General features: G+C 39.3%; 2 protein-coding genes across 6 annotated transcripts; one reads left to right on the top strand and one right to left on the bottom strand.

Annotated features, from left to right (window-relative positions):
* Nucleotides 1–1,532: 1,532 nt before the first annotated feature.
* Nucleotides 1,533–8,625, top strand: cnot7 (CCR4-NOT transcription complex, subunit 7). Of its 2 annotated transcripts, none has more exons than XM_051420537.1 (7): nucleotides 1,533–1,787; nucleotides 2,593–2,716; nucleotides 2,825–3,018; nucleotides 3,718–3,879; nucleotides 4,990–5,134; nucleotides 5,294–5,404; nucleotides 6,881–8,625. In XM_051420537.1, exons 2-7 carry the CDS (start codon nucleotides 2,600–2,602, stop codon nucleotides 7,010–7,012), a joined length of 861 nt encoding a protein of 286 aa, XP_051276497.1. In that variant the 5' UTR covers nucleotides 1,533–1,787; nucleotides 2,593–2,599; the 3' UTR covers nucleotides 7,013–8,625. The 2 variants fall into 2 exon arrangements, with proteins under 2 accessions (XP_051276497.1, XP_051276498.1); XM_051420538.1 differs by lacking the exon at nucleotides 1,533–1,787 and adding an exon at nucleotides 1,815–2,048.
* Nucleotides 8,626–8,694: 69 nt separating this feature from the next.
* On the bottom strand, nucleotides 8,695–22,453 carry zdhhc2 (zinc finger DHHC-type palmitoyltransferase 2). 4 transcript variants are annotated; one of them, XM_051420536.1, is made up of 14 exons: nucleotides 22,287–22,453; nucleotides 18,420–18,446; nucleotides 17,212–17,306; nucleotides 16,385–16,505; nucleotides 16,145–16,214; nucleotides 15,999–16,031; nucleotides 14,938–15,058; nucleotides 14,740–14,778; nucleotides 14,445–14,577; nucleotides 13,686–13,812; nucleotides 11,988–12,080; nucleotides 11,604–11,719; nucleotides 11,321–11,401; nucleotides 8,695–10,024 (listed from the first exon to the last, which is right to left on the bottom strand). In XM_051420536.1, exons 3-13 carry the CDS (start codon nucleotides 17,269–17,271, stop codon nucleotides 11,361–11,363), a joined length of 954 nt encoding a protein of 317 aa, XP_051276496.1. In that variant the 5' UTR covers nucleotides 17,272–17,306; nucleotides 18,420–18,446; nucleotides 22,287–22,453; the 3' UTR covers nucleotides 8,695–10,024; nucleotides 11,321–11,360. The 4 variants fall into 4 exon arrangements, with proteins under 4 accessions (XP_051276496.1, XP_051276493.1, XP_051276492.1 ...); XM_051420533.1 differs by lacking the exon at nucleotides 22,287–22,453 and adding an exon at nucleotides 21,914–22,280 and having other exon boundaries at nucleotides 11,343–11,401; XM_051420532.1 differs by lacking the exon at nucleotides 22,287–22,453 and adding an exon at nucleotides 21,914–22,280.
* Nucleotides 22,454–23,342: the final 889 nt, after the last annotated feature.

Raw genomic sequence — 23,342 nt, forward strand, 5'->3', positions numbered from 1 at the left:
AGTGTATGTATAATAGAAAATAAGAACATTTATGAGGATCTTTTTAAAAGTTAAACCGTTACTCTTGATCAATTCTTAAATTAAATTGTTTATTTAAACATAAATTTGAAATGTAACCCTATTCCTCTCTCAGTGAACAAATGTTTTCTTTTCTAGTTATTGAAGCAGGTGCATGAACAAATCCAGCTTTTTAAATGTTACTTAAATAAATATTACTTACTATAATAAATAAAATAATAAATATTTTTTTTTAAGCTTTACTGTCACTTTTAACTGACATAAGTCCAAAAGTATAGTACATCAAGGCATCGTAATAAAAAAGAATAATATAACAGAATATGGCTCCAGCAGGACAGGCTTCAGGTTAAATATATACACAGAACAAACAATATAATAAATAATAAAAATAATAATGGTAATAAAAAATAAATAAATACAGGAAGGCAATAATTAAATTAAACAATGTTATTAAATTATGTTATTTATATAGCACATTTAAAACAACCAGAATTTACCAAAGTGCTGAACAAATTAAAGTGTTCGGCACATAACAGCAATACAGGACAATACAATTAAATATTCATATATTATATATAATATATAACAAATATGTGCACACATTTAAAAACAGAGACATAACAAGATTTGATCAATTATTAAAGAAGTAACTTAACAGAATAATAGGCAATAAGGTAACACTCATATTTCCATAAACAATTCTTGTAGCATGCTAACTATATAGACACATTTCTATATAGATTCGATAGAAGTACTTTCTAAATTAAATTTTAAAAGGTTCAAAGGAACTAATAAAATAAATAAGATTAATGAGTTGACAATCCCTGAATTTTTTGTTTTTTATTTTCATAATAAAGTATTAATGGCTTCTAGTTTAATTGAAAGGTTGGTTTGAGACACAAAATAATCCTCTTTTTCCCAGAATCCTGATGTGTACTAACAAAGAATAGATTTATGTTATGTATCATTGATATCCACAAATATTGACACAAATCTGTTGGTTTTGGGTAAATCTCATGCACAGTTTTGTAATCTTTCAATTTTGAACATATTTAATTTAAACATTTAAACATACATTTGAAATGTGAACAAATTCCACTTTAAATGTTCCTTTTATGTTATTTTTATGAACAAATAAGATAGGAAATAATACTTTTTTTATATTTTATTGTCACTTTTAACAGACATTAGTCAAAAAGTATATTACATTAAGGCACCACAGTGAAAAAAGGGATAATATAACAGAACAAGGCTCCACTTTCAGCTGTATTTTGGCTTCTAGTTTTACTTGAACGGTTGGTTTGAGAAATAAAATGTATATTTATATATATATTTTTTTTTTACAGAATCCTGACAAAGAATAAACGTTTTATTTTTCCATATTGTATTTTTTTTTATATAATACTGACACAAATGTGTTGATTTCGGGGGGGATACATCTTAATCACATCACCTCCTTTCCCCTTTTTCTTGACGAACGAACGGGAACGTACATGCCTTACGCACATGACGTCTCCTGCCCTACGTGATGACGTCGCGTCGCAGGCTCAGCTATGATGGCAGCCGTAGGTTGACATCGATACATTACTGAATATAAACTATTTAAAAGTTAGCGGCAGGAAAGCAAAACAACAACAACAACAACAACAAAACAAATCCCGACACACTAACGTAGAACAAACCAACAGTTGTTCAGATAGTAACGTTACACACTTAAAAAACACACACACACACACACACACACACACACCGCCTGGTTTGGGGGAACGGTAAGTTCACGAGGCTACAGTGAGCTTTTTATTATTTTTATTTTTATTTTTTTAATGCGTTATCAAAGTGGCCGCCGAGTGTGTGTGTGTGTGTGTGTGTTTGTGTGTTTATGTGTGTGTGTTTTCATGTCTTGCACACACTTTTATTCGCCCGTCGAGCGAGCTTTCTGCCCGAGAAGTGTTCCTTTCCTCCCCGACAGCCTCCCAACTTGTCCTGCTCCATGTTAGCTGCCCTTGTAGCCTTGCTGCTAACTGCTACAGGTAAACCTAGCTAGCCCTCCCTTTTCCCACACCACCACCAAAACCTCCCCTCCTCCTCCTCTCCTCCCCCCCTTCCTCCCCAACAACAACAACAACAACAAAATAAAAAAAATACAAACAAAGTGCTGCTGGAAACCTCCCCTGCGACGAGCTAATGTGAACAGCCAAGCCAAGCCCTGTATGTCTTTATCATAACCTTATAACAGCTGCTGTCTCCCCCTCCCTCCCCTCCTCCTCCTCCACCTCCTCCACCTCTACATGTGCGTCTGTATTCATGCAAAGGTTTGTTCATTTCAGCCTTAACATCTGAGATTGCATTTGCTTCCCCTTCAGAAACAATGAGACTTGCATTGGGGTCTTTTGTGCCAGAGCAGGTTGCATGTCCTGCAGTTAATGTGTTGATAAGCCAGAATGGTTTGTGAGTGTTTCTTGGGTATCTGTGCTATCTTCCACCTCTTCTTATTAGGTCTGTGACAGGTCAAGCAGGGTTGCTGTATGACTCTCTTTTGAAGCGTTTGTTCTGTGTTTTGTCTTTTGCATGAAGCGGCACTATGCCCGCAGCCACTGTGGATCACAGCCAAAAAATATGTGAGGTTTGGGCCAACAACCTGGAGGAGGAGCTGAAGAGGATCCGACATGTCATTCGTAAATACAACTACATCGCTATGGTGAGTGATGCTCAAAAGACCCCCCCAAAAAAAAGCTTTAAAAAAAAAAAACTGTCCCGACGTAAGCAGGTTTTCGTTGTGCATAGTGAGTCGTCTGTCTTCTTGCAGGACACCGAGTTTCCCGGTGTAGTAGCCAGACCGATCGGAGAGTTCAGGAGCAACGCCGACTATCAGTACCAGTTACTGCGCTGCAATGTGGACTTGCTCAAGATAATCCAGCTGGGCCTCACGTTTATGAACGAGCAAGGAGAATACCCTCCGGGGACATCGACGTGGCAGTTCAATTTTAAGTTTAACCTCACGTAAGACAGCTTTTTTTTTTGTCTCTTGTTGCGTTTGAATGCATCCGTGGCACCGATTTATGCCAGTCAACAGAAAACTGATGGTTTCGTTAACACAGATCTGAATGCAACATCCACTCGTGTCTGTTTAGATCTGTCTTGAAATAGTCACACATTACTGATATCATTGTTGAACTGGAATGCACTGATATCATCATACAAAGGTACTCAGCAGGCTGCTTCCTTAAACAATAACTTTATTAATGTTTACATGTTAAATAACTTAACATAAACACTGTGAACCAAGTCTCTTTGACACTCCTGAGAGCTTCTCTCTAATTCTGTGCTGCTTACGACCGTGTTGTAAATCGCGATGTAATCTGCAGTTAACACCAATGCAACACCACAAGCAACTTTTTCTACATCCTATACCGGGAACGTTGGAATATCGGCACATAACGGACAACATATACGCTGCGATAAGGATACTGATGTGTCTGCGATCTCTTAATTTGTCCACCTTAGTGGTTGTACTAGCTAATGTAGGAGTGTCTCAGCTAGATGTGAGAATGTAGTGTTCATACTGTGTTGCTCATACTTGCCCTGTCAAAATGCAGATTATTTTTTTATAATCAAAACAGTTCGGTTACGGCTCTCAAACCTACTTGACTGTCTTCTGTGGTTGAAATAATAACAGTGTTTTTCGGTCTTTGTCATCAGAGAAGATATGTACGCACAGGACTCCATCGAGCTCCTGACCACTTCAGGGATTCAGTTCAAGAAGCACGAGGACGAAGGCATCGAGACTCTGTACTTTGCAGAGCTGCTGATGACATCGGGAGTGGTGCTTTGCGATGGGGTCAAGTGGCTGTCGTTTCACAGGTATGAGGCTGTTTTTGAGTACAGGCAGATTTAAGTTGTGGCAGCTTTACTGTAGACAGCTCTTTGGAGAATATTGGAAGATTTACAGATATCACAAAGTGTCACAGGCGTAACATTGACAACAAACAAGCACTCATCAGTAACATTTTGTGTTAGTTTTTGTTATCATTTGCTCACCATAATATATATACAATATATATAATACACAGTATCTCTTATCCAATGCCCACCTCACATACTATCAGCATATTTCTCAATGTATGTTATATCTTTTCATGTCTGCACACAGACAATCCTCTTGTGTTCAAATGTTTACTAATGATGTTTGCTGTGGCATTTCAGAAGGAAAAGTGTTTTAATTTTGATTTGATTTTTTATTTTTTTGTCTTTTAGTGAGAGGTAAGATGTTACGCAGAACTGTGATCGTTTTGCCTACAAACATGTTAAAAACAAGAAAATATCCTGTTAAAAATTTGCTATTTAAAAAAAACTGCTGCTCAAGTGTATTGAACACTTGTTTTGTTATATTGGTCTGTAATGACGAAGCGACTTCTCGACGGTATTTTCTACACTCTGCTGCTTAACATCTTCATTTCGTACTCAGTTTCCCACTGTGTCTCCATGGCAAACTGAGGCTAAAGGTAACCAGGCTTTGGAAAATAAACAAAGCTTAGGTTTGAAACGCCACTGTCATCTCTTTCAGGTATTTAGAACACACCTTTACCAACAGGCTTTAATGTTATGATGTTTTTAATTTATATTCTTTGTTGTTTTTGTCATCGGATTTCTTTAATTTAGTTTTTTTTTTTTTCTTGTGAATTTGGTGTTTATCTTATTGGATACTTGATCTATCTTATCCATCCTTTCTCAGTTCCTATTAGTCATTAACAGGATATTTTTTGGATAATGACTTTGTGTAGTTAATCCTTGCATGTGTAGTTGTCTTGTACACTTGACATAAGGGCAAGCAGGTACAGACAAAAAACATCTTGTCTTTAATTATCTTTGCTTCGTGACAGATTGGAAGTGACAGAATCTCTCGAAGCCTCCGACTGTGTGCTCTTTAAAAACGAAAGCTGTGCCTGTGTTTGTGTGTATGTGTTCTTGCAGCGGCTATGACTTTGGATACCTGATCAAGATTCTGTCCAACGCAAACCTGCCCGAGGAGGAGGTGGACTTCTTTGAGATTCTTCGCTTATACTTTCCAGTCATTTACGATGTGAAGTACCTCATGAAGAGCTGTAAAAACCTGAAGGTATTTAAAGAAATGTTTCAGCAGGTTTCACAGAGTATCTTCTGTTTTATTCATTTAAAGCTAAACAACTTTGTGTTCTGTTGTGATCTCTTGTGAGTATGACGCTCAGGTTTTATCTGACTAGAAACTTGGATCTTAAGTGGTTGTTTTGGTTTTCAGGGCGGGCTGCAGGAAGTAGCTGAGCAACTGGAGCTGGAGAGGATCGGACCACAGCATCAGGCCGGCTCTGACTCTTTACTCACAGGCATGGCTTTCTTCAAGATGAGAGAGGTAGGGTAGGGGGGTGTTTCTTCAGCTCCTTACAGACATATATCTCTTTACGTTAATCTGATAGCACTTTAACGTGCAGGTCTCATGTCTGAATAAGCACCGAGGTCACATTTAAGTAAAAAAAAACGATAATCTTCACTAGGTCTGACCTGGTATCATTAATGTATCACTATCAAAGTGGCACAAGTGTGAATTGAATGCTGTCAGATTAACATAAAGCTGCAGCAGTGCAAGCTAAAAAATGCAGAGAGAGAGAGAGAGAAATGTCTCGTACCGCCTACTATGATCACCTTAACTTATTATCGCAGTCATCATTTCTTATGGGCTGAATCATTTTAATAAAGAGTTAAAGAGCCAATTGAAAATAAGGGGATTCTTCACATATCAGGTCAGTTAATAAAAAAGTATTTTCTTCTCAAGGTGCGAGCGGGGAAACATAAATTAAGAAAAACAAACCTCGTACAAACAGTAGCAGGGTTCCCACGCTTCTTGGAAAACCTGGAAATTTAGAGACTAGTTTTCCAGTCATGGAAACACCTGGAATTAAAATGACCAAAAACCCCGGAAATAATCTATGCTGTCCTGGAAATATTTTATGGTATTTTAACTCCTCACTTGCCAAATTTTCTGTAAAACAAGATAAATTCTACTTGATTTGAATGGTTACTTCTGGGCTGTGGCCATAATGTTAATAGGAAAACTAAAGTAAACTGTAGCCAGTTCACTGGAGACCGCAGCAGAAATATCGGCGGTGGTCAGAACAGCCAAGCGTAACAAAAGTGAGCTAACACGGAGTGTCCCACATAAAAACACTGATCACCTTCCTCTAATAAACCTAAGACACTTACCATGAACTCTGCATCGTTAAAAAGAAGTCAATACTAGACAACCAGTAAACTATATGACCTGGAAAATTTCCTAGAAGATAAAAAGAGTGAGAATCATATATTTTCAGTGTTTGCACATCTGCATGAATAAATGAATATACAGCAAAATGGTTTTCATACCATACAGCCTGTGAGCAAATAGGAGCTAAATGAGAGTCCCAAATTAATCTCCTGTCAGTCAGTGCTTGTGCACAGACGGATATTATGAAACAGGGACCAGAATTCACTCCCTAATAACATTTAAATAATGAAATTGATGTGAAAGTGTATCAGTGGATTCAATATTGGAAGCTGGGACGAGCGTCCTTAATGCTCTCAGCAGTCATTAATTTAAACTTCAACAGCAAAATCATTTTAACAATCAGTTAACCGGTGATGCTCCCTGAGAGGACAGAAAACATTCTTCTTTTGATTTACAGCTCGCTCTCTCTCTCTCTCTCTCTCACTCTCTCACTCTATTCGATATTAGTCAACTTTGTCCTGGAAATCTGTGTGTGCTGCTACCTTTTCTATGATGACTATGATGCCTTTTAATAATATGACATTAAATTAACGTGTAAGTGTCTGCCTTCTTTATTTGTCCCCACAGATGTTCTTTGAGGATCATATCGATGATGCAAAGTACTGTGGTCACTTGTACGGGCTGGGCTCCGGCTCGGCCTACGTCCAGAACGGAACGGGGAACGCTTACGAAGAGGAGGCTAACAAGCAGCAGTCGTGACATCGCTCTGAAACTCTCCCATCCTGCGGTTCAACGTGCACTATCAGTGCGGCACTGAAGCCAAGCTTCGCCAACCGGCTGATGATGATAATAATAATGGAAGAACACAAACATACACACATCATTTAGCAAGCTGCTTCTCATAGGCTCTTCTCACCTTAGATGACTGAACATGATGGTAAAAAAAGAAAAAGAAATCACAGCTGTCCTTAAACATGTTCCTGTTGGCTGCGTGTGAGTTTAGTCTTTTATTCCTACAATGCAGTTTAGGCAGCCTGGTTGGATCAGTTCAATTTAACATGCTTGAAAATATGGGATTTTAGTTTTCCTAAAATGTTCTGTAGAAAATGTTTTGCACTTTAAAGCTCTAACCTGATTTTATATGGAAAGCTGAACATGTTTCTGGTGTCTCTCCTCTTTGTTGCCTTTCTCTACGTTCCCGTTTTACATTTTTTGAACATGCACAACCGCCCTCACCACGCTCAGCCTTACTATTAGCTGCATTCTTACCTTTTAAACTTTAATTTATTGTGCTGGTTATCTGACAGTGAATGGACACCCAGTTGAAGGAATAAGACACCACATGTTAGTGCGCTCGCCCTCTTGTCATCCGATCTCTCGTATGATAATGAGAAAGGGATCTCTCAGTGAGTCTGTTTACGTGCACATGAATATCTCATTGAAGTTTTTTGTTTTTTCTCATGTGTTCATATAAAGATAATGTTTATTACGACATGAATAAGATCTAATCCCACTGTGAGATGCCTTTTAACTAACAAGCTGGTGTATTCTGCTTATATAGATGGGACTAAAACAAGTGACCATTTCCTCTTTCCTATTCGTTGCCGTTTCCCGTTTTTGAACTCATGATAATGCTCCAGGTAGTCGCGATATATACAGTACGTACTACACGCATACGTTCGTAGGAAGACTGTGGATTGTTTGTGCATGTAAACACCCTCAACGACACAAGCATACACGAACACAGATGCATCACATCTCTACATGACCTCGCGTTGATTTCAACTAAATTCACCAGACCTTAAAGAAACAATTAAAAAGTATCTAACAAAAACAAAACACTCGCCTGCTGTAAGACATGCCGAGGTTGCCCTAAACTACTCTCTTGAGAGTAAATGTTCATTTTTAATTGAAATTAAGGTTTTGTAGAGTTTTAGTGTTGTAATAAAAGAAGAAAAAACTTTTACTTGTTGGGGGGAAAAAAATAAATAACGTTGCCTTTTAATATGCATCTTTTTTTGTTCCAGTGGAGCTTCAATTCACTTTTTCTGGCCTTTCGAATGACTATTTTTTGTTTTTGTATTGCTCTCCAGTTCATTCATGCCGCCTAGAACAGCCGCATGTACTAAAACGTTTGAATAAATGCCGTGTTGTTGAATAGTATCCTGAACTTCCGTAGGTGTGTGTTGAAGTGTAGGTTCACCACTTATTAACCTCCCTCAGCGTCGATAACTGAAACGCTTTTCTTTCTTTCTGCAGCACATCTTCCACACTGTAAAGGAGTAAAAAAAGAAAAAGAATATGCAATATATAAGAGGATTGTTTTTAGATTATTTTGTAAATAAAGGCTTGAAAACTTTTCTACCATAAAATGCTCTTTTACATCTCTTTATTGACTCACAGCTCTTCTCAACGTGCAACAACGAGTTGAATAAAGAGGCTGAAGATGAGCTCGTTTTATTCTTATAAGGCATCACAACTGTACAGTACATTACCTCACACATCCATATTGTCTCTTGAGTCATACAGGCAGAAGAATAGAAAAATATAGATTGACACTGACTGTTACCATGGAGCTTTTTTTTTTTTTAAACAGGCATACATTCTTCCATCTAATTTAAAGTGATATTTTATTTCCAGCCAGAGACGAGAACAGACAGAATCCTCAGAAGGTGAAAATATACTGTACAAAGCGACTGGAGCTGTTTTCTGTTTAGTTTTTTTTTGTTTGTTTTTTGCTCTGCAGTGCATCCACAGCATCGTGTTGTGAGTTAGAAAAACACTCAACAGTATCTGCTTTTTTTTAGATGGTGAACAGATCTGCAGCATTACACAGAGGCTGGTGTGCCGGCCCTCCAGAGACAGTCGGAAAGCTTTTTTTGGCCGGCAGTTTGACTGTATGCTACCAGACAGCAGTTTAGATATTTGGCAGAGGTGGTGGGGGGGCACACGCTGTCGCAGCACAGAGCAGCACCAGCTCTCAGGTGTTTCAGTGTGACAGCAATATCCTCACTCATGCTATAACGAGTCAGAAGAGCCCTTATTCAGATTACTAATTAATACACTTTTTTTTTTTTGTTGTTGTTGTTTCCAAGCAAAAGGGGAGAACATCATCTTGTGGTACAGTTCACTACAACAAAGTGTGTTTGTGTTGACATCCTGAGATGAGAGCATGCATCATTTGAACTTCCACAACATGGTGGGAAAGAAAAACAAAAAAACCCAAAAAACTTCACTAAAAAAAGAAAAATGGCTAAAGGAATATCAGTTTTTATCAGTTACATCACATTAACACCACTACTAATCTATACTTAGTGTGAAAACATTTGGCAAACTCATGATAGCCGTTACTTTATGTGCTAAGCTATGAAAATAACATAAAACAAATAAACCTGTGATAATTCTACTGTAGCATACAAAAGCAGCTCAGATTGATCCTCCTAGTGTACAAAGTGCAAAATCATCTCTTCCATTGCTGCTCTGTGCTTATTCATATACAAACAAAATAAAATAGTGATAGTTGGAATGCAATATTAACTTCAATCCACTTGTTCTGAAGCCCAAAATACTTTCAGATAGCAGCAGGAATTGTTGCTTATAACAATAACAGTAATACTGATGATTGTTTTTTTTTCTCTGGTTTCATATGCGACACCAGTGATGTAAACCTCTCAGAAGCAGGGTGCAGTATGGAGAACAACAAATACCGATGGAGTCACCACCACGTCACGTTCTGATAGGCACAAACACCGAAGAGGGGGCAGCATAGACCTGTTGGGTGAACACACATATAGTTAATGGATATTGATTTTATTATGGTATTTATTTTATTCTGTTGTAACACTTTATAATAAGGGTACAAATCATAAACTCGACCTGGCTTGACTTCATGACCTTTTTCCTTAAAGGATCAATTTTCTATCATCGAGTAAACTGACGAACCTTGAATAAGTATTGTATCTTATGGATATTTTAAATTATACTTAATACATAACAATAACAGTACAGACCAACTCATAAACTGTACAATGAACACAAAAAGCGAAGACATAACAACAGGAAGTTTGTGTAAAACAAGCCATTTAGATGAATTTTGGGCAGATTATTTCCTGTAAATATTGCCTCTGAGATGAGTTTTACTGATATTTAATTTAATTCTCTGTCTGTATTATGTATATTCTTTATTTTTAAACAATCATGCATACTTAATAGGCTCCTTTTTTTTTTCAAATTCAGTGTTTTCATTTTTATATCTTGGTTGTTTGAACTTTTCTAAAGCAGGACGAGGTTGTGAATATAATTATCCTGTTTATATCTTAAATAATTATCTAAACTTTGAAAAAAACTTGTTTCATTTAGTTTTCTTCAAATAAATAAATTAAATTTTGTAATGTAGACCTTCTGTATATATATTTTTATATTTTTTACCTACGCCCCTTAAAATCAAGAAGGCTATGCGACCCCACATGAAGCACTGGCGACCTCTAGTGGGAAACCACTGATTTAATGCATGATTTAAGGCGGGATGAATTCCTGTTGCTCACTATTAACAGATGATAAGTTAGGGGATGTTAATTCAAATCCGTCTAATTGATTACATATTAATTTAAGTATGAGTTAACATTCCCTAACTGATGATCTATCAATTGGACAACAGGAATTTATAATACAGCCTTAATTAATTAATGCATTTAATCATTGTGAGTCAAGCATTAGTTAAGTTATATTTAAATATATTATTTGTATTCTTATTAGAAAGTGTGACCGATTTCATAAATTATTATACATAAAAATAATTAATGACAAAGTGCTTTACAAGACAATAATATAATAAAATGGTGGACAAACAATTGTAAAAAATAACAATTATAATTATTATAAGATTATAAAAGTTATACAGTATGAACAAAAGGAGGTACACATGAGAAAGAGTACAATAAGTCAAATATAAAAATATATAATAATTAAAATAAGACTTTAAAGTCTTTGTGGGTTTTAAGAAGTGACTCAACAGCTAAAACAGAGTTCAGACTTGTAAAATGAGTTTTTGAGAGGGTGTAAAGTTACTTTTCTGGGTTGAAGGTTTCACCTTTATCTCCAACTCTGGTTACGCCTCATTCTCTATGGTCATCCCTGGGTTGCTGGCACCTGCACACACACACACACACACACACACACACACACACACACACACACACACACACACACACACACACACACACACACACAGGTGGAATAAAATCCATCATTTAAGTCATTAAACATACATTTTAACCCACAATCATTTGTTTTTGGAGGGTTATGTACAGGCAAGAAACCCTAAATCTTAAGGAATATAACATTATCTCACCCTTCTTTTCTTTCTCCGTTGCACTGTCACTCTCTGTCCAGGAGGGGGTGCTAGTGAGCAGCCGACTCTGAGACTCCCTCAGTGGCTTGGAGGGGAACTGGCGGCCCTCTGCTGCACTGGAAACACACAGGAGCAGGGATGAACACAGGAATCATGGACTCACTGAGGAATATATCTGGGTCTTTAAATGAAATGGTCCTAAACCCTGTAACCCTGTGATCTGAATGGTTCATTTAAAAACAGCACAGTGATTTTGCTGCATCATTAAACCTAAAGGGTTAATAAACCAGCAGGTGCTGACTGGCAGTTGTGCAGACTCTTGTTTCTGTTGCACCTGGCTTCACTTTTTATAGATGTGTGTGTGTTCTTCATATTTTTACTCACCCCTTGTTGGCAGGGTTGGAGCCAGTGGGAGATGAGGGCTGCTCGGGATCCAGATTCACCAGACATGTTGGGAACGAGCAACCGTCCCCTAAACTGATAATAAAACAGCAGAAAACACAGTTGAATGAACAGCTTGACATTTAAATAACTAGCTGGTTATAAATCTGCTCAATTGTGGTGACATGATACACATAAATAGAATTATATGTGGTGTATTTTATGTGAAAATGATGGATAATAAATTTGACCTCTCAAATTGGGGGTCCGTGGTTTAATGTGAATCTACTGTGCAACTGTGTTTGTGTATTACAGCAGGGTTTAGTTTACAGAATAAATAGATGCATAGTAACCAGTTGTTGCAAATACTGGAACAAAATGGGCTTCTGTAACCAATTACAACTGAATTGATCCCTCACAACGACAATATTTAGTTTATACATTCAAAAATGTAAAAGCTTAGGGGGGTTTTTTGTTTTCATAATTTGACTGTGATTGCCAAAAAGCTGTGTATCCATAATATTATTCATCTTTCAGCATGAATTACTAATTTTGCAAAGCTGGAGCATCTGCATGAATTCACAGTGGTGATGTTGTTGTTTACTGAAGCTGATGCTCCCTTGTGTCCTTTGAGACTTTTCCCTCTTTTGAAGCATTTTGTTTCAAACTAAGTGACACTAATCCTCTTCTCTGACACGAGATTATCTGAAGTACACAAGCATCTTTTGAAGAGAATGTGTGTGTGTGTGTGTGTGTGTGTGTGTGTGTGTGTGTGTGTGTGTGTGGCACAGTGATGCTAACTTTATAATTAATATGAAAACTCATTGTCCTTGTTATAGTTATAGATGCAAGGGGAGTAAATGGGGAATTTAAAACACTCCAGTATTACGTTTTAATACCATATTCTATATACCATATATAACCTATATATAACTGTACATGTCATCACAACAACCTTATGTACAATAATCGAAGAATTTGTTTAAATCTATGTGAAGATTAAAATTTGTGAGGTGAAAAATGAATCAATTGTGGTATCAAGGTGCAACCAAAATGGTTGTTTAAGGGGGAAGAATTCACTAATTACTGATATGGCGGCAGATATAGTGATTTTTTAAATCATCACATATACACCGATACCGACACAATACTGAGTTTTTCAATCACATTTACAAAAAAACATGAGAAAATGGTAACTTGAAATGTATTGAATCATGAAACATTATAATAACTCATAAACTGTACATATGAACATATGAACATTTTGTAAAGCAGAAACGTTTTTACTAAACCAAATACACCTCACATTTCTTTGATATCATTTTGTATATATTACATTTTATGCCTTTATTAAAGCTGGCAGTAGAGAGATAATGCTCTTTACGTCATGTTTAGACACACGATAACCAGGTTTCAGCCAGCAACTTCTCAACATTTCAGCGGGTTATAAGTTGGATCAAATTTTTTGTGTTCGCCCCACTGCAGAGCTGTGGAGCCTGAAGTCTTTGACCTGATTGTCCTTCAGTCTAGACTCAGAATTGCAGGTCACCGGGCTCCTAGAGTGTCAAACAACCTAGCAGGGGAAGCTGTAAATAATTTCTTAACACAGACTTGCTTTATTGGATTTGTTTCTTTCTCCCTCCTTCAGTCTTAGATGATTTTCTTTTGAATGCCTTTGATAAAAAGCCCATAAGAACTTACCTGGAGAAAACAGGAATGGGCCAGTATTTCACTTCATCACCAAAGACCTGGCGGAAGTTCTTACTGAAGCCCAGACTGAAACCGTTCTTGTCTGTACCGTGGCGAAATACTGGAGAACGCACAGCCTCTGAGAGGACACACATGGAGACGAAGAGTCAGCCTGACATGAAGATAAATAAATACAGCGCTCCCTCTCAGTCTTTATATAATCTGTTACTCAGGCTATTAACAGGAGCTCATTCAGACAACACATCAACACATTGCTGCTGAATGGCTGCATCAATGGAGCAACTCTGAATGAAAGTCTCTTTGTTATAGAGGAAAAGCAGATCTCAGACTGTTACACCATGTGTGACTTTTCTTCCTAGCAGTGTCTGTTACTAAGCTCCTTACTGCTCTGAGCCTTGTGTCTTTGCATTACACTGTAACATACTCCTCTGGATAATCCACCCTCCTCAACACACAGACAAAGTGTGCCACTGTGCACACATAATGAGAAACCGCTCCGTCTGATAACAGCACAGAGAAGCTCATCAAATCACTGCGCTGATGAGGACGGTGACTGAAGGTGGGAAAAATGCAATGAAACATTCTTCATCATTAGTGCAAAGATGACACTGTGCAAAGCAGACTGAGAGCGGATACTCACCGCGCACCAAAGATGAGTGAGCTGCTGTCTGACAGAGGCTCTATAATTACTGCATCCACAAACAGAACAAACACACGCACACATGCAGACATGAAGTATGCGCCACCTACCCAGAGTGGATCGGTTCTTGCAGACGAGCCAGCAGTGGTAGATGAAAAGCGAAGCCAGGCTGACTGAAAACATGGAGGCCGAGAAGAAGAGGAACAGGATGTGGAACTTCGCCTGAGTGTCTGGGAGTCCGTTCTGGGAGGAAAACAACAACAAAAGCAATCAGAACAACTGCATGAAAAGAGAGAGGACACTACGACTCTGAGTGGGATCTGAGAGATTTCTACTCAAGTATTCTAGGGGAGCTTTTTAAACTGTTCCTACTGCAGTGCCACTAACTAGCTGGTTAACTCATACCAGGTATTCTCTCAGACGGAAATGGGCTCTACCTCCAGCCTTGTGGGGGGGAAAAAATCAAACATATTTAACACAGAATGCTTGTTTTCACATGTCCATTCAGATTTGATTGAGTTATGTTGTGCTAATCCAACATTCCCTAAAGACGAAAATCCATAATATAATGTTTCATGCTGTGGCTGAACAAGCCACACTTACCGTCCAAAATTTAATGAAGTATTGAAGATCTGTAGCAGTTATAAAAAGGCAGTAGAGTAGCGAGTACGCCAAGAACAGCATGAAGAACTTGTAGTTGGAGAATCCCACACAGTTGTTCACCCTGCAACAAGAATGAAAGGACACAGGTCAGTGTGGGAAAATGTTATAATTAGTACATTTTCAAATCTTTTCTAAATGCAGAGACAGGACTTGAAGCAGGAGTTATAGGATGCCACAAAAACCCTACACACTGTAATTTAAGCAGAAGAGCAGTACATATTGGGGGTGAGCTGTTACAGTAAAATGTGTGCAGTCATTTTGTTTTTGTACTAATGTTTTGTGGATGTGCACACAACTATTCTTTAACTTTACGGCCTGTTTACCTGAAAAACGGGTAAATTCATCACAACTGGTTAGCAGAACATCACAAGAAATTCAATTCAATCAGCAGGGGTTTTTTTCCATGTGAGTTAGAGGACCAATCAGGGACCAGTACTGTACATTACATTTTGTCTAAGACGGCTATGTTCACACCAGGCATGTTTGGAGAGCATTGCAGAAAACAACTGGATGCTTTTGCTTTATGATCCAATGACAAACTGCATTATGACTTATTCTTATATAAAAAAAATGTTTCCATACATTTCCCCCCGGTCTGAACACCAGACATGGCACATAATTGAAAAGAGAGCAGACAAACCGATCATGTTCAGCAAAAATTACACCGAGTGGAATCAAATTTGTTTTGTCTCCCTCTGCTGCCAAAGTCTGTCATCTGGCAGGATGAGAGGTTACAGTGTCAAACGCTGTCCAGTAAACAAGCTCTTTGTGTTTCCATGTGATGTGTGTTTACAGGCCCTGTTGACTCGAATGTAACTGGGCAACGTGATGCTGAAGGAAAAAAAATACCCTTTCTCATGAACCTACTGCAAGGCTTTTAATGAAAAGGAAATTATGTAAATAGGATATACTAACAAAATCATGTGAGTACAGTGGTACATTACTGTAGCGTCACTGATATCTGTTTAAAATCCTATTGCTTATGAAAAAGTGTCACATACCACGGGCAGTGGTGATCCATCTTCAGGATGCATCTGTAACAAAGCAGGGTCACACGTCAGTGTAACTGAATCTTACTCTGCCTGCCAGAATGCAACGTATATCAGGCAGTCTTTTTCTCTATAGGTGCACGAGCAGAGAGCCATACTTATCACAGACTGAACAATGGTGACATCGATCAGGCTTCAGCAGCTGGCAGCGGTCACAGAAACGGATTGCTGAGGAGACACAGGCAATTCAATCACACAGCCGTCAGCAGCAGCAGCTTCTCCTAACACTTGACCACAGACTAACAAGGTGACGGGGGTGAAATGAGTTCTGAGAGCTGCACGTCAGTCTAGATTGTTCCCGTTGTTCCGCATCAGCTGCGGTGTGTACTGTACTGTACCTCCAGAGTTGGTACGGGTGTAGATGGGCAGATCCTTGGCTATCCTCCTCAGGATCTCCTGCTGAGACTCTCCTCGATCTTCACGCTCCAGCAACTCTTTGTCAGAGTAGGACAGGTGAAACTATGTAGAGCAGAACACAGAGGGAAAGACAGACAACGCCTGTGATTTATCAATACCTCTGTCTGTCAGCAGTCTGCTTTTACTTCTAGTAGGATCACCCTCATATATGTCGAAACCGATTCAAATGAGCTGTCAGATAAGCTATAAGCTGTGTTGGCGTCAGTAATGCGGTGATGTTTGTTGCTGTGAAGCTGCAGCTCAGTAGGCATTGAAGGGTATATCTGTATCTTCAGTTTGTTTTGGTTCTTTCTGCCCCAGCAGGCAAATGGGAGCAAAGCAGCACAGAGCTGCAATATTACAAATGATAACAAACAGCACAGCATAATGAAATTTGACTTTTATTACTATCTCAAAACCTCAAGTGATCCAGCGATCACGTCTCATAAAGGAAGGCTTTCATATGAATGATCACTGCCTGCATGCGTGCTTGGCCTCAGTTCAGATTAAAATGCAAAGGTGGCTTTCTCTCTCTGAGCGTCCTGTCTGAGATGTATGCATGTGTGTGCGTTCAGCCTGCAGAGCTGAAGTGCTGTGGTCAGGATCAGAGCCATTACAGTGCAGCTCCAGGCACTTCCACTGGGAAAGTATTATTAGTCTAAATGCAGCGTTCAATCACATGTGGAGGCTGTAACCTACATCTGGCACTTCCCACCATGCGTCATCATCCCTGTCGACAATAAGGCAGCGTCGCGTTCGACACACTCACCTCCTTCAGGGGGTTCATGGGCTTGGTGAAGATGGTTTGCCAGTACGCCCACACAAACATGATGAAAATGACATGGTACACCAGCAAGTACACAACTGAAAGCAGAAAACATAAACAAAGTCACCCTCATCTATCCTCAGTGGCATGCATTCAACCATTAACTCACAGTCTGCAGCTTCAGTCAATGTGATACATACTGTGTATTCTGTCATATCCACCGACCTCATATATATAAAGCAACCTGCTACATGAATCTTATTTATTTCAGCATCCTTTGTACTCTCCACCATTGCACTATTGTCCTACTGTCTATAAATGTTGCTGTGGATGTTTTATATATAAATATATATATATATATATATATTGCTCTATATATATACTGATGTAAATTGAGAGCCATGTAAAAGTAAAATCCCTCGTATGTGTACACAAACCTGGCCAATGAAAGCGATTCTGATTCTGATATTAATGATATTGATATTGTTTTCACTGTGACAAATAAAAAATCTAAATAATATATTATTATTCTGCTCTGTTAAAAAAGAAACTCAGTCTGAAATAAGAGAGTATAAAAAGCATCAAAGACTGATGTAATGTTTGATGAATGATTTGATTTATAAATACATAATTTGTGTGTAACTGCATATACAGTAGGTTTTATCTGACCATGACAATGAAGTTTACACATTATGTTTTGTTCACTATTTTGAAAGATAAAGCAGCAACAGTGCCTCATACCGAATGTTAACCTGCTCACATTAACAATGCCAGACATGTCTGGCAGGTATAATGTTTACCATATTCACCATTTTAAGTTTGGCCAATTGCCACGAATTTCATTAGTTTTGCAGGTCAAATTTTATTCTTTTGGTAGCGTGAGATGAAAACTTAATTCAGCCTGAGGGAAAAATGAATGTGTGCAGCAATAATTCATGGCAATCTATCCAATAGATATTTCAGTCTGGCCCAACGTGGGTCACCCACTGACAGACAGACATTACCATCCATCTGGACTGAATAAAAGTCTGCATTCAAACATGTAACTGAGGTGATGAAAATAAATCTCATGACACTCCTCCACTCTGCTGATTATAGTGTTTTGATTCTGCACAGACTGAAGGCCGCTGAACTCAACTTGACATCTAACAGATACACAGAACACCTGAAGACACTTATGATTCCTCCTGATGTTAAACAGCAACACTTACCCTTCTCTCCCGTGTTTTCTATAGACTCTGAAAGATAAAAAATTAAAAGACACAGTCAGGTCTGTGTTGAATAAAAGAAGGTGAAACACACTGAAGGACATTTTAGGATAGTCACAAATTTGTAGGTCAACATGGCGAGCCTTACATTTTTATTTTTATTTTGAATGCTTCACACAGGGACCTCCTCCACATGCTGTATTTTACATTACACATGTTTGACTGACAGTCAGGGTCTGAATTCAAATGAGCAAATACAGAAAAATGCTGATTCTGTAAACCCTTAATCCCAGTGTCCAATACCACACTAGTCACAAGATCAATATACAGCACACTCCCAGTCAAATAGTTCGACTCATTGTTCCTCTCATGTAGATAAGCATTACCGTGCATTGACAAAAGGCATCGAAAACAACAGGAACATCCTGCACCGTTTGTGTGTGTGTGTGTGTGTGTGTGTGAATGCTGACAGCTGCAACAACTCCCACTGAGGCGATGCTGCTGATTGAATGCAGACATCAGCACCCACATACACTTGATGAGCACCCCAAAAACCTTCACAAACACACACCTAAAGGGGCCGGTGTGCACATAACACCTTAAGTTAAGATTTTCTTTAGAGTCTAAGTTCGCTTAAGAACTTTATAATTTATAATTTAGTATTTTTAGGAAGCCCTAAAAGATAACCATTGCATAAAAGACCTTAGCAACTAAAGTAAGAAAAAAACTTAAAGTATTGTGATGTAGTGTATTTTTGTGACCTTTTTGATGGACTGAGCATAGCAACTGTTGAATTTTACTGCTGTAAAATCTCTTTTAATGCAATAAATGCCTTATCTTTTTCCTTCCCTAAGGAAATCTTTTAAGGGATTCTGTGCAGCACCCTTAAGTACATAAATCCCTCAGCTGAGGGGAAATTAAGGCCTAAGTGTCACACTTAAGGAGCAAATTTAAGGTGTTTTGTGCAACCGGTCTTAAAAGAGACAAGAGACAAGACCTGTTGGAAGTTTAGTTGACAGGATTTTATATTTTTCCCAATATCTAAGCAATGATTAGCTGAGCATACAGAATCATCCATCTTCAGCAATTATAGCAGCACACACACGCATATGCACACAGCAGGAACTGAGGAAAGGTAAGCCAAGGAGCTGAATCGAGGCATGCAGCCAAAAATCATGTGCATGCCGCCTTGCCAGCATAAAAAGCCCCAGAGTCTGACAGTGAAGCATAAGTGTGTGAGTGTGATTAAAAGCATGAGCAAGGATGTATATTAATGTGTATATTAAAGCATTACGGTCACTGCCATGCTCTCTGTCGCTTTTCCTCTCTGCAGTTTTACTACCCGAAGGCAAATTTCCAAACAATACACAGACTTTAGGAAGACCACCTGATTTCACATTTTGAACAATCTTGGGGAAAAAAGGGACCAACTGTTCAAAGGCTGATGTTCGGTGCTTTATAATAAAGTGGGTCAACCGCAGATTGCTTGGGGTGAATTATGTAAGCCAGACAATGGGATTAACTGAGCTGCCGAACAAGAGGTATCAGCTGACGATACTTTCACACAACTGTCTGTGTGTCTGTCTGAAGAGCACAAGCTGGCCCTGAGCAACCACTGTCCAGCCCTGTAGCTGCTGTTTTCCTCTGTCTGTCCCCATGTGACTCAAATGCATCACAAATTCGCTCTTGTTCTACGGGATGCAAAACAAGATGTTTTTTTTTTTTAAAGCCTGACCAAACAGTGTTTGGGTTTTTTTTTGGAGGGGGGGTTCTTTCCTCACACCCTGCAGTAATAAAGGACATCTCAATATCTCATGGAGCACGCAGCAGAGATATGGCGTCCTGTAAGAGAGTTCATCCTGACACAGACGCTGGCAGGCCTCTGAACACTTTAAAAGTGTCCACTCTCTCTCAAAGGAGGGGGGTAAAAACGTGTTAAGATTGACATTTAAACTGTACATTATTAAATCTTACATTATCTATTCAGTGTAATAAATGAATAATGAACTTTTTCAAATATTATAATATGAAATAATATCACAAAATAGCTGCTATTTATTATAGTAACTCCAAATATCCTACATCCATGGACGGGTTATGAGAAAACGAGCTCCTGAACACAGAGATGTAAAAGCCCCCCGACAAGGCAGCAATACACCCCAATGTTTTTCATCTCTTTGTGGTCGGTCTTTGTGGTTTTTGTGTCTCTTTGTGGTCATTTCCATCTCTTTGTGGTCATTTCCGTCTCTTTGTCGTCATTTGACAACAAGAACTTTGCTTCATTCAGAGGTTCTGGTCCAGGGGCCCTGGTCCTGTACCCAGTAGGCCTGTTAAGTAATCCATCCATGACACTAAGAAGCCAAATACCTATAACCTTCTGACTCTGGTTGGGGGAGGGAGGGCAATCAGATCGACTAAGCAGTCAGATTTCGAGTGAAGGGCATGACACCCCTGGCCAGTGCTGGTGAACCCAGTGACCCAGGCCCTAATGACTCCTGCAGCATACTTAAGTCTCACTCATCGATCAGGTGTAAAGACAATCGTGAATGTGCACGCTTTCAGTTGAAGAAGTCTGGCTAAATCTAGAGAATATCAGACTTTAGGAACAAACAGCCAGAATAACAAACCCTCCCTGCCTGTGTTTTCCTCTGTTTGGTCTCATTAAACCGTCTCCATTTCAACCCCCTTTTTGACAGAGGAGATCTGCTTTCCTAGTGGTCTGACAAGCTGCCAAATGGAGCACATGAGCAGGCTGCTGAGACTCCTCTGAGACATCCTAGAAACCATTACTCACTATCCAGGTCAACTCTGTGTTCACCGTTCACCAAAGAGACTCGCTGTCTGTAACCGCACCGTCCAACCCTCAGCAGCCGGAGGCAGCGTGGAGGAAGGAGGCAGGTCTGACTCAAAAGCCATTACAGTCAGACTTCTTGCCAACAGATAATGCTGTTGGGGTTGTGGCGGAGGATGTACATTCAGGTAATGAAGTCCGGCGACTACATGAGCCCAAGGCTATTACAGTAAGTCTTTAAGATAGTGCTGATAGAGTGATAGTGGTGGAGTCTCATAGGATGGCTTAATCCTATTCTGCACACCGTGTGATAATGTTATTAAAAACTCCTTCACAATAAAAGCAGGTTGTCAAATGCTTCTAATTATGTCTGTGCTGCGATGTGAAAAAAATGTGTATTTCATGCAGAAATTGTCACTTCCTTGTAACAATATGCTGACAATCCCTGGGTGAACTGTTACTGTCATGTGACTGACACTGTCCACACACTGCATAAACAACAAGACAGTCCTCTGCATCCAAAAGAGGGAAAAAAAAAATCATCAGCCTGGATCACAAACTGCTGAAACAGAAATGTCTCCACACCCCATCACACACACACACACAAAAAACCACACACACACACCAGTCAGAAGCATTTCCCCCTCATACACACACACAGAGACACACACCTCCTCTTCATACTACCAGACAGATGGTTTCTTACCTATGCAAAGCTGCAAAACATAGGCGTAGTATGACCAAGCCACTATGAGGACGATGAAGACGACCGGGATCCAGTACAAAACTCTCTGACAGCCCTTCTTGATACTACGCGAGCCCGACGGTGCCATAGTCTAGGAGCGGATCATTTCTCGTGCGCAATCCTGTGTTTACTCTCCCTCCGGCTCCCTCTTCTCTCTCTCTCTCTCTCTCTCTCTCTCTCTGTGTGTGTGTGTGTGTGTGTGTGTGTGTGTGTGTGTGTGTGTGTGTGTGTGTGTGTGCGCGCGCGCCCGTGCGTCTTCCTGTAGACTGTCACTGCATCGTTGCTCCGGCTCTGATCAGCCTAATCGGCAGCACAGACGCAACATCCTACCAACCTCCCGCCCGCCTCTGATGCTGCTGCCGCCGCCGCTGCTCTCCTCCTGCTGCTCCTGATGCTGCTGCTGCACTGCTCCCCTCTGATCGTCCTGCTCAGCCACTAGCACAGACTACAACAAAATATCAGACAGCTTTCTCACACTCACACACACACACACTCACTCACGCTCACTCACACACACACACACACACACACAGAGGGAGAGAGTCAGGACCGCCCCTGCTGCGTCCCCACAGGTTGCCATGACGTCCGCGGGATGCTGCAAGCCTGGCACATTTTTTCACCGCGAGCAGATGGGTTCAATAAGTTCAGACTCGCGAGTGCTGAAACCGCTCACACACACACACACACACACACACACACACACACACACACACACACACACACATACACACATACATGCAGCCTACAGGAATATGTTTGAGTGGTGTCAGTCAGTCCACCATAATGTCCAGTTGCTGTACTACTATTGTTGTTAGTTTTATTCTCTACTGGTAACTTATGACTTATGCACAATGTGCTCTTGTGTTTGTTTGTACATCTATCTTAATTTTGCATTTTCTATTAACCACACATTATTCTGGCACTGTTTTTACTTTACTTAATTTACTTTGACCTTAAATTTGTTCTACCTCCATCCGCATATATTGAAAGCTGAATTGATTAGTCGATTAACTTATTATTCGCCAACTGTTTTGATAATCGATTAATCATGTTGAAAATGTGGGAAAAAAATGTCCAAGTCCTCAGATTTAAGCTTCCAATGTGTGAATATTTGCTGTTTTCTTTAGTCCTCTGGGACAGTAAACTGAATGTATTTGGGTTGTAGACATTTCTTACTGTCAGCTTGGGCTTTGGGAAACTATCTATCTATCTATCTATCTATCTATCTATCTATCTATCTATCTATCTATCTATCTATCTATCTATCTATCTATCTATCTATCTATCTATCTATCTATCTATCTATCTCATACTGTGAGTTGGTGTTTGTGTAGTTTGGTTTGCTTGTGTTTGCCAACATATTGTGTTTTTCCATTACCTGACAGAGTAG

Source organism: Dicentrarchus labrax, unplaced genomic scaffold (genome assembly GCF_905237075.1).
Source record: "Dicentrarchus labrax unplaced genomic scaffold, dlabrax2021, whole genome shotgun sequence".
Classification (NCBI taxonomy): domain Eukaryota; kingdom Metazoa; phylum Chordata; class Actinopteri; family Moronidae; genus Dicentrarchus; species Dicentrarchus labrax.

Excerpts from the sequence above, each read along its gene's own strand:
- cnot7 (XM_051420537.1), top strand. The coding sequence starts at position 2,600 with ATGCCCGCAGCCACTGTGGATCACAGCCAAAAAATATGTGAGGTTTGG. Across the intron at positions 3,019-3,717 it reads AATTTTAAGTTTAACCTCAC|AGAAGATATGTACGCACAGG; the intron begins GTAAGACAGCTT and ends CTTTGTCATCAG. Across the intron at positions 5,135-5,293 it reads AGAGCTGTAAAAACCTGAAG|GGCGGGCTGCAGGAAGTAGC; the intron begins GTATTTAAAGAA and ends TTTGGTTTTCAG.
- zdhhc2 (XM_051420533.1), bottom strand. The coding sequence starts at position 22,040 with ATGGCACCGTCGGGCTCGCGTAGTATCAAGAAGGGCTGTCAGAGAGTT. Across the intron at positions 16,215-16,384 it reads CACCCGTACCAACTCTGGAG|CAATCCGTTTCTGTGACCGC; the intron begins GTACAGTACAGT and ends GTGTCTCCTCAG. Across the intron at positions 15,059-15,998 it reads ATGGATCACCACTGCCCGTG|GGTGAACAACTGTGTGGGAT; the intron begins GTATGTGACACT and ends TTCTTGTTGCAG.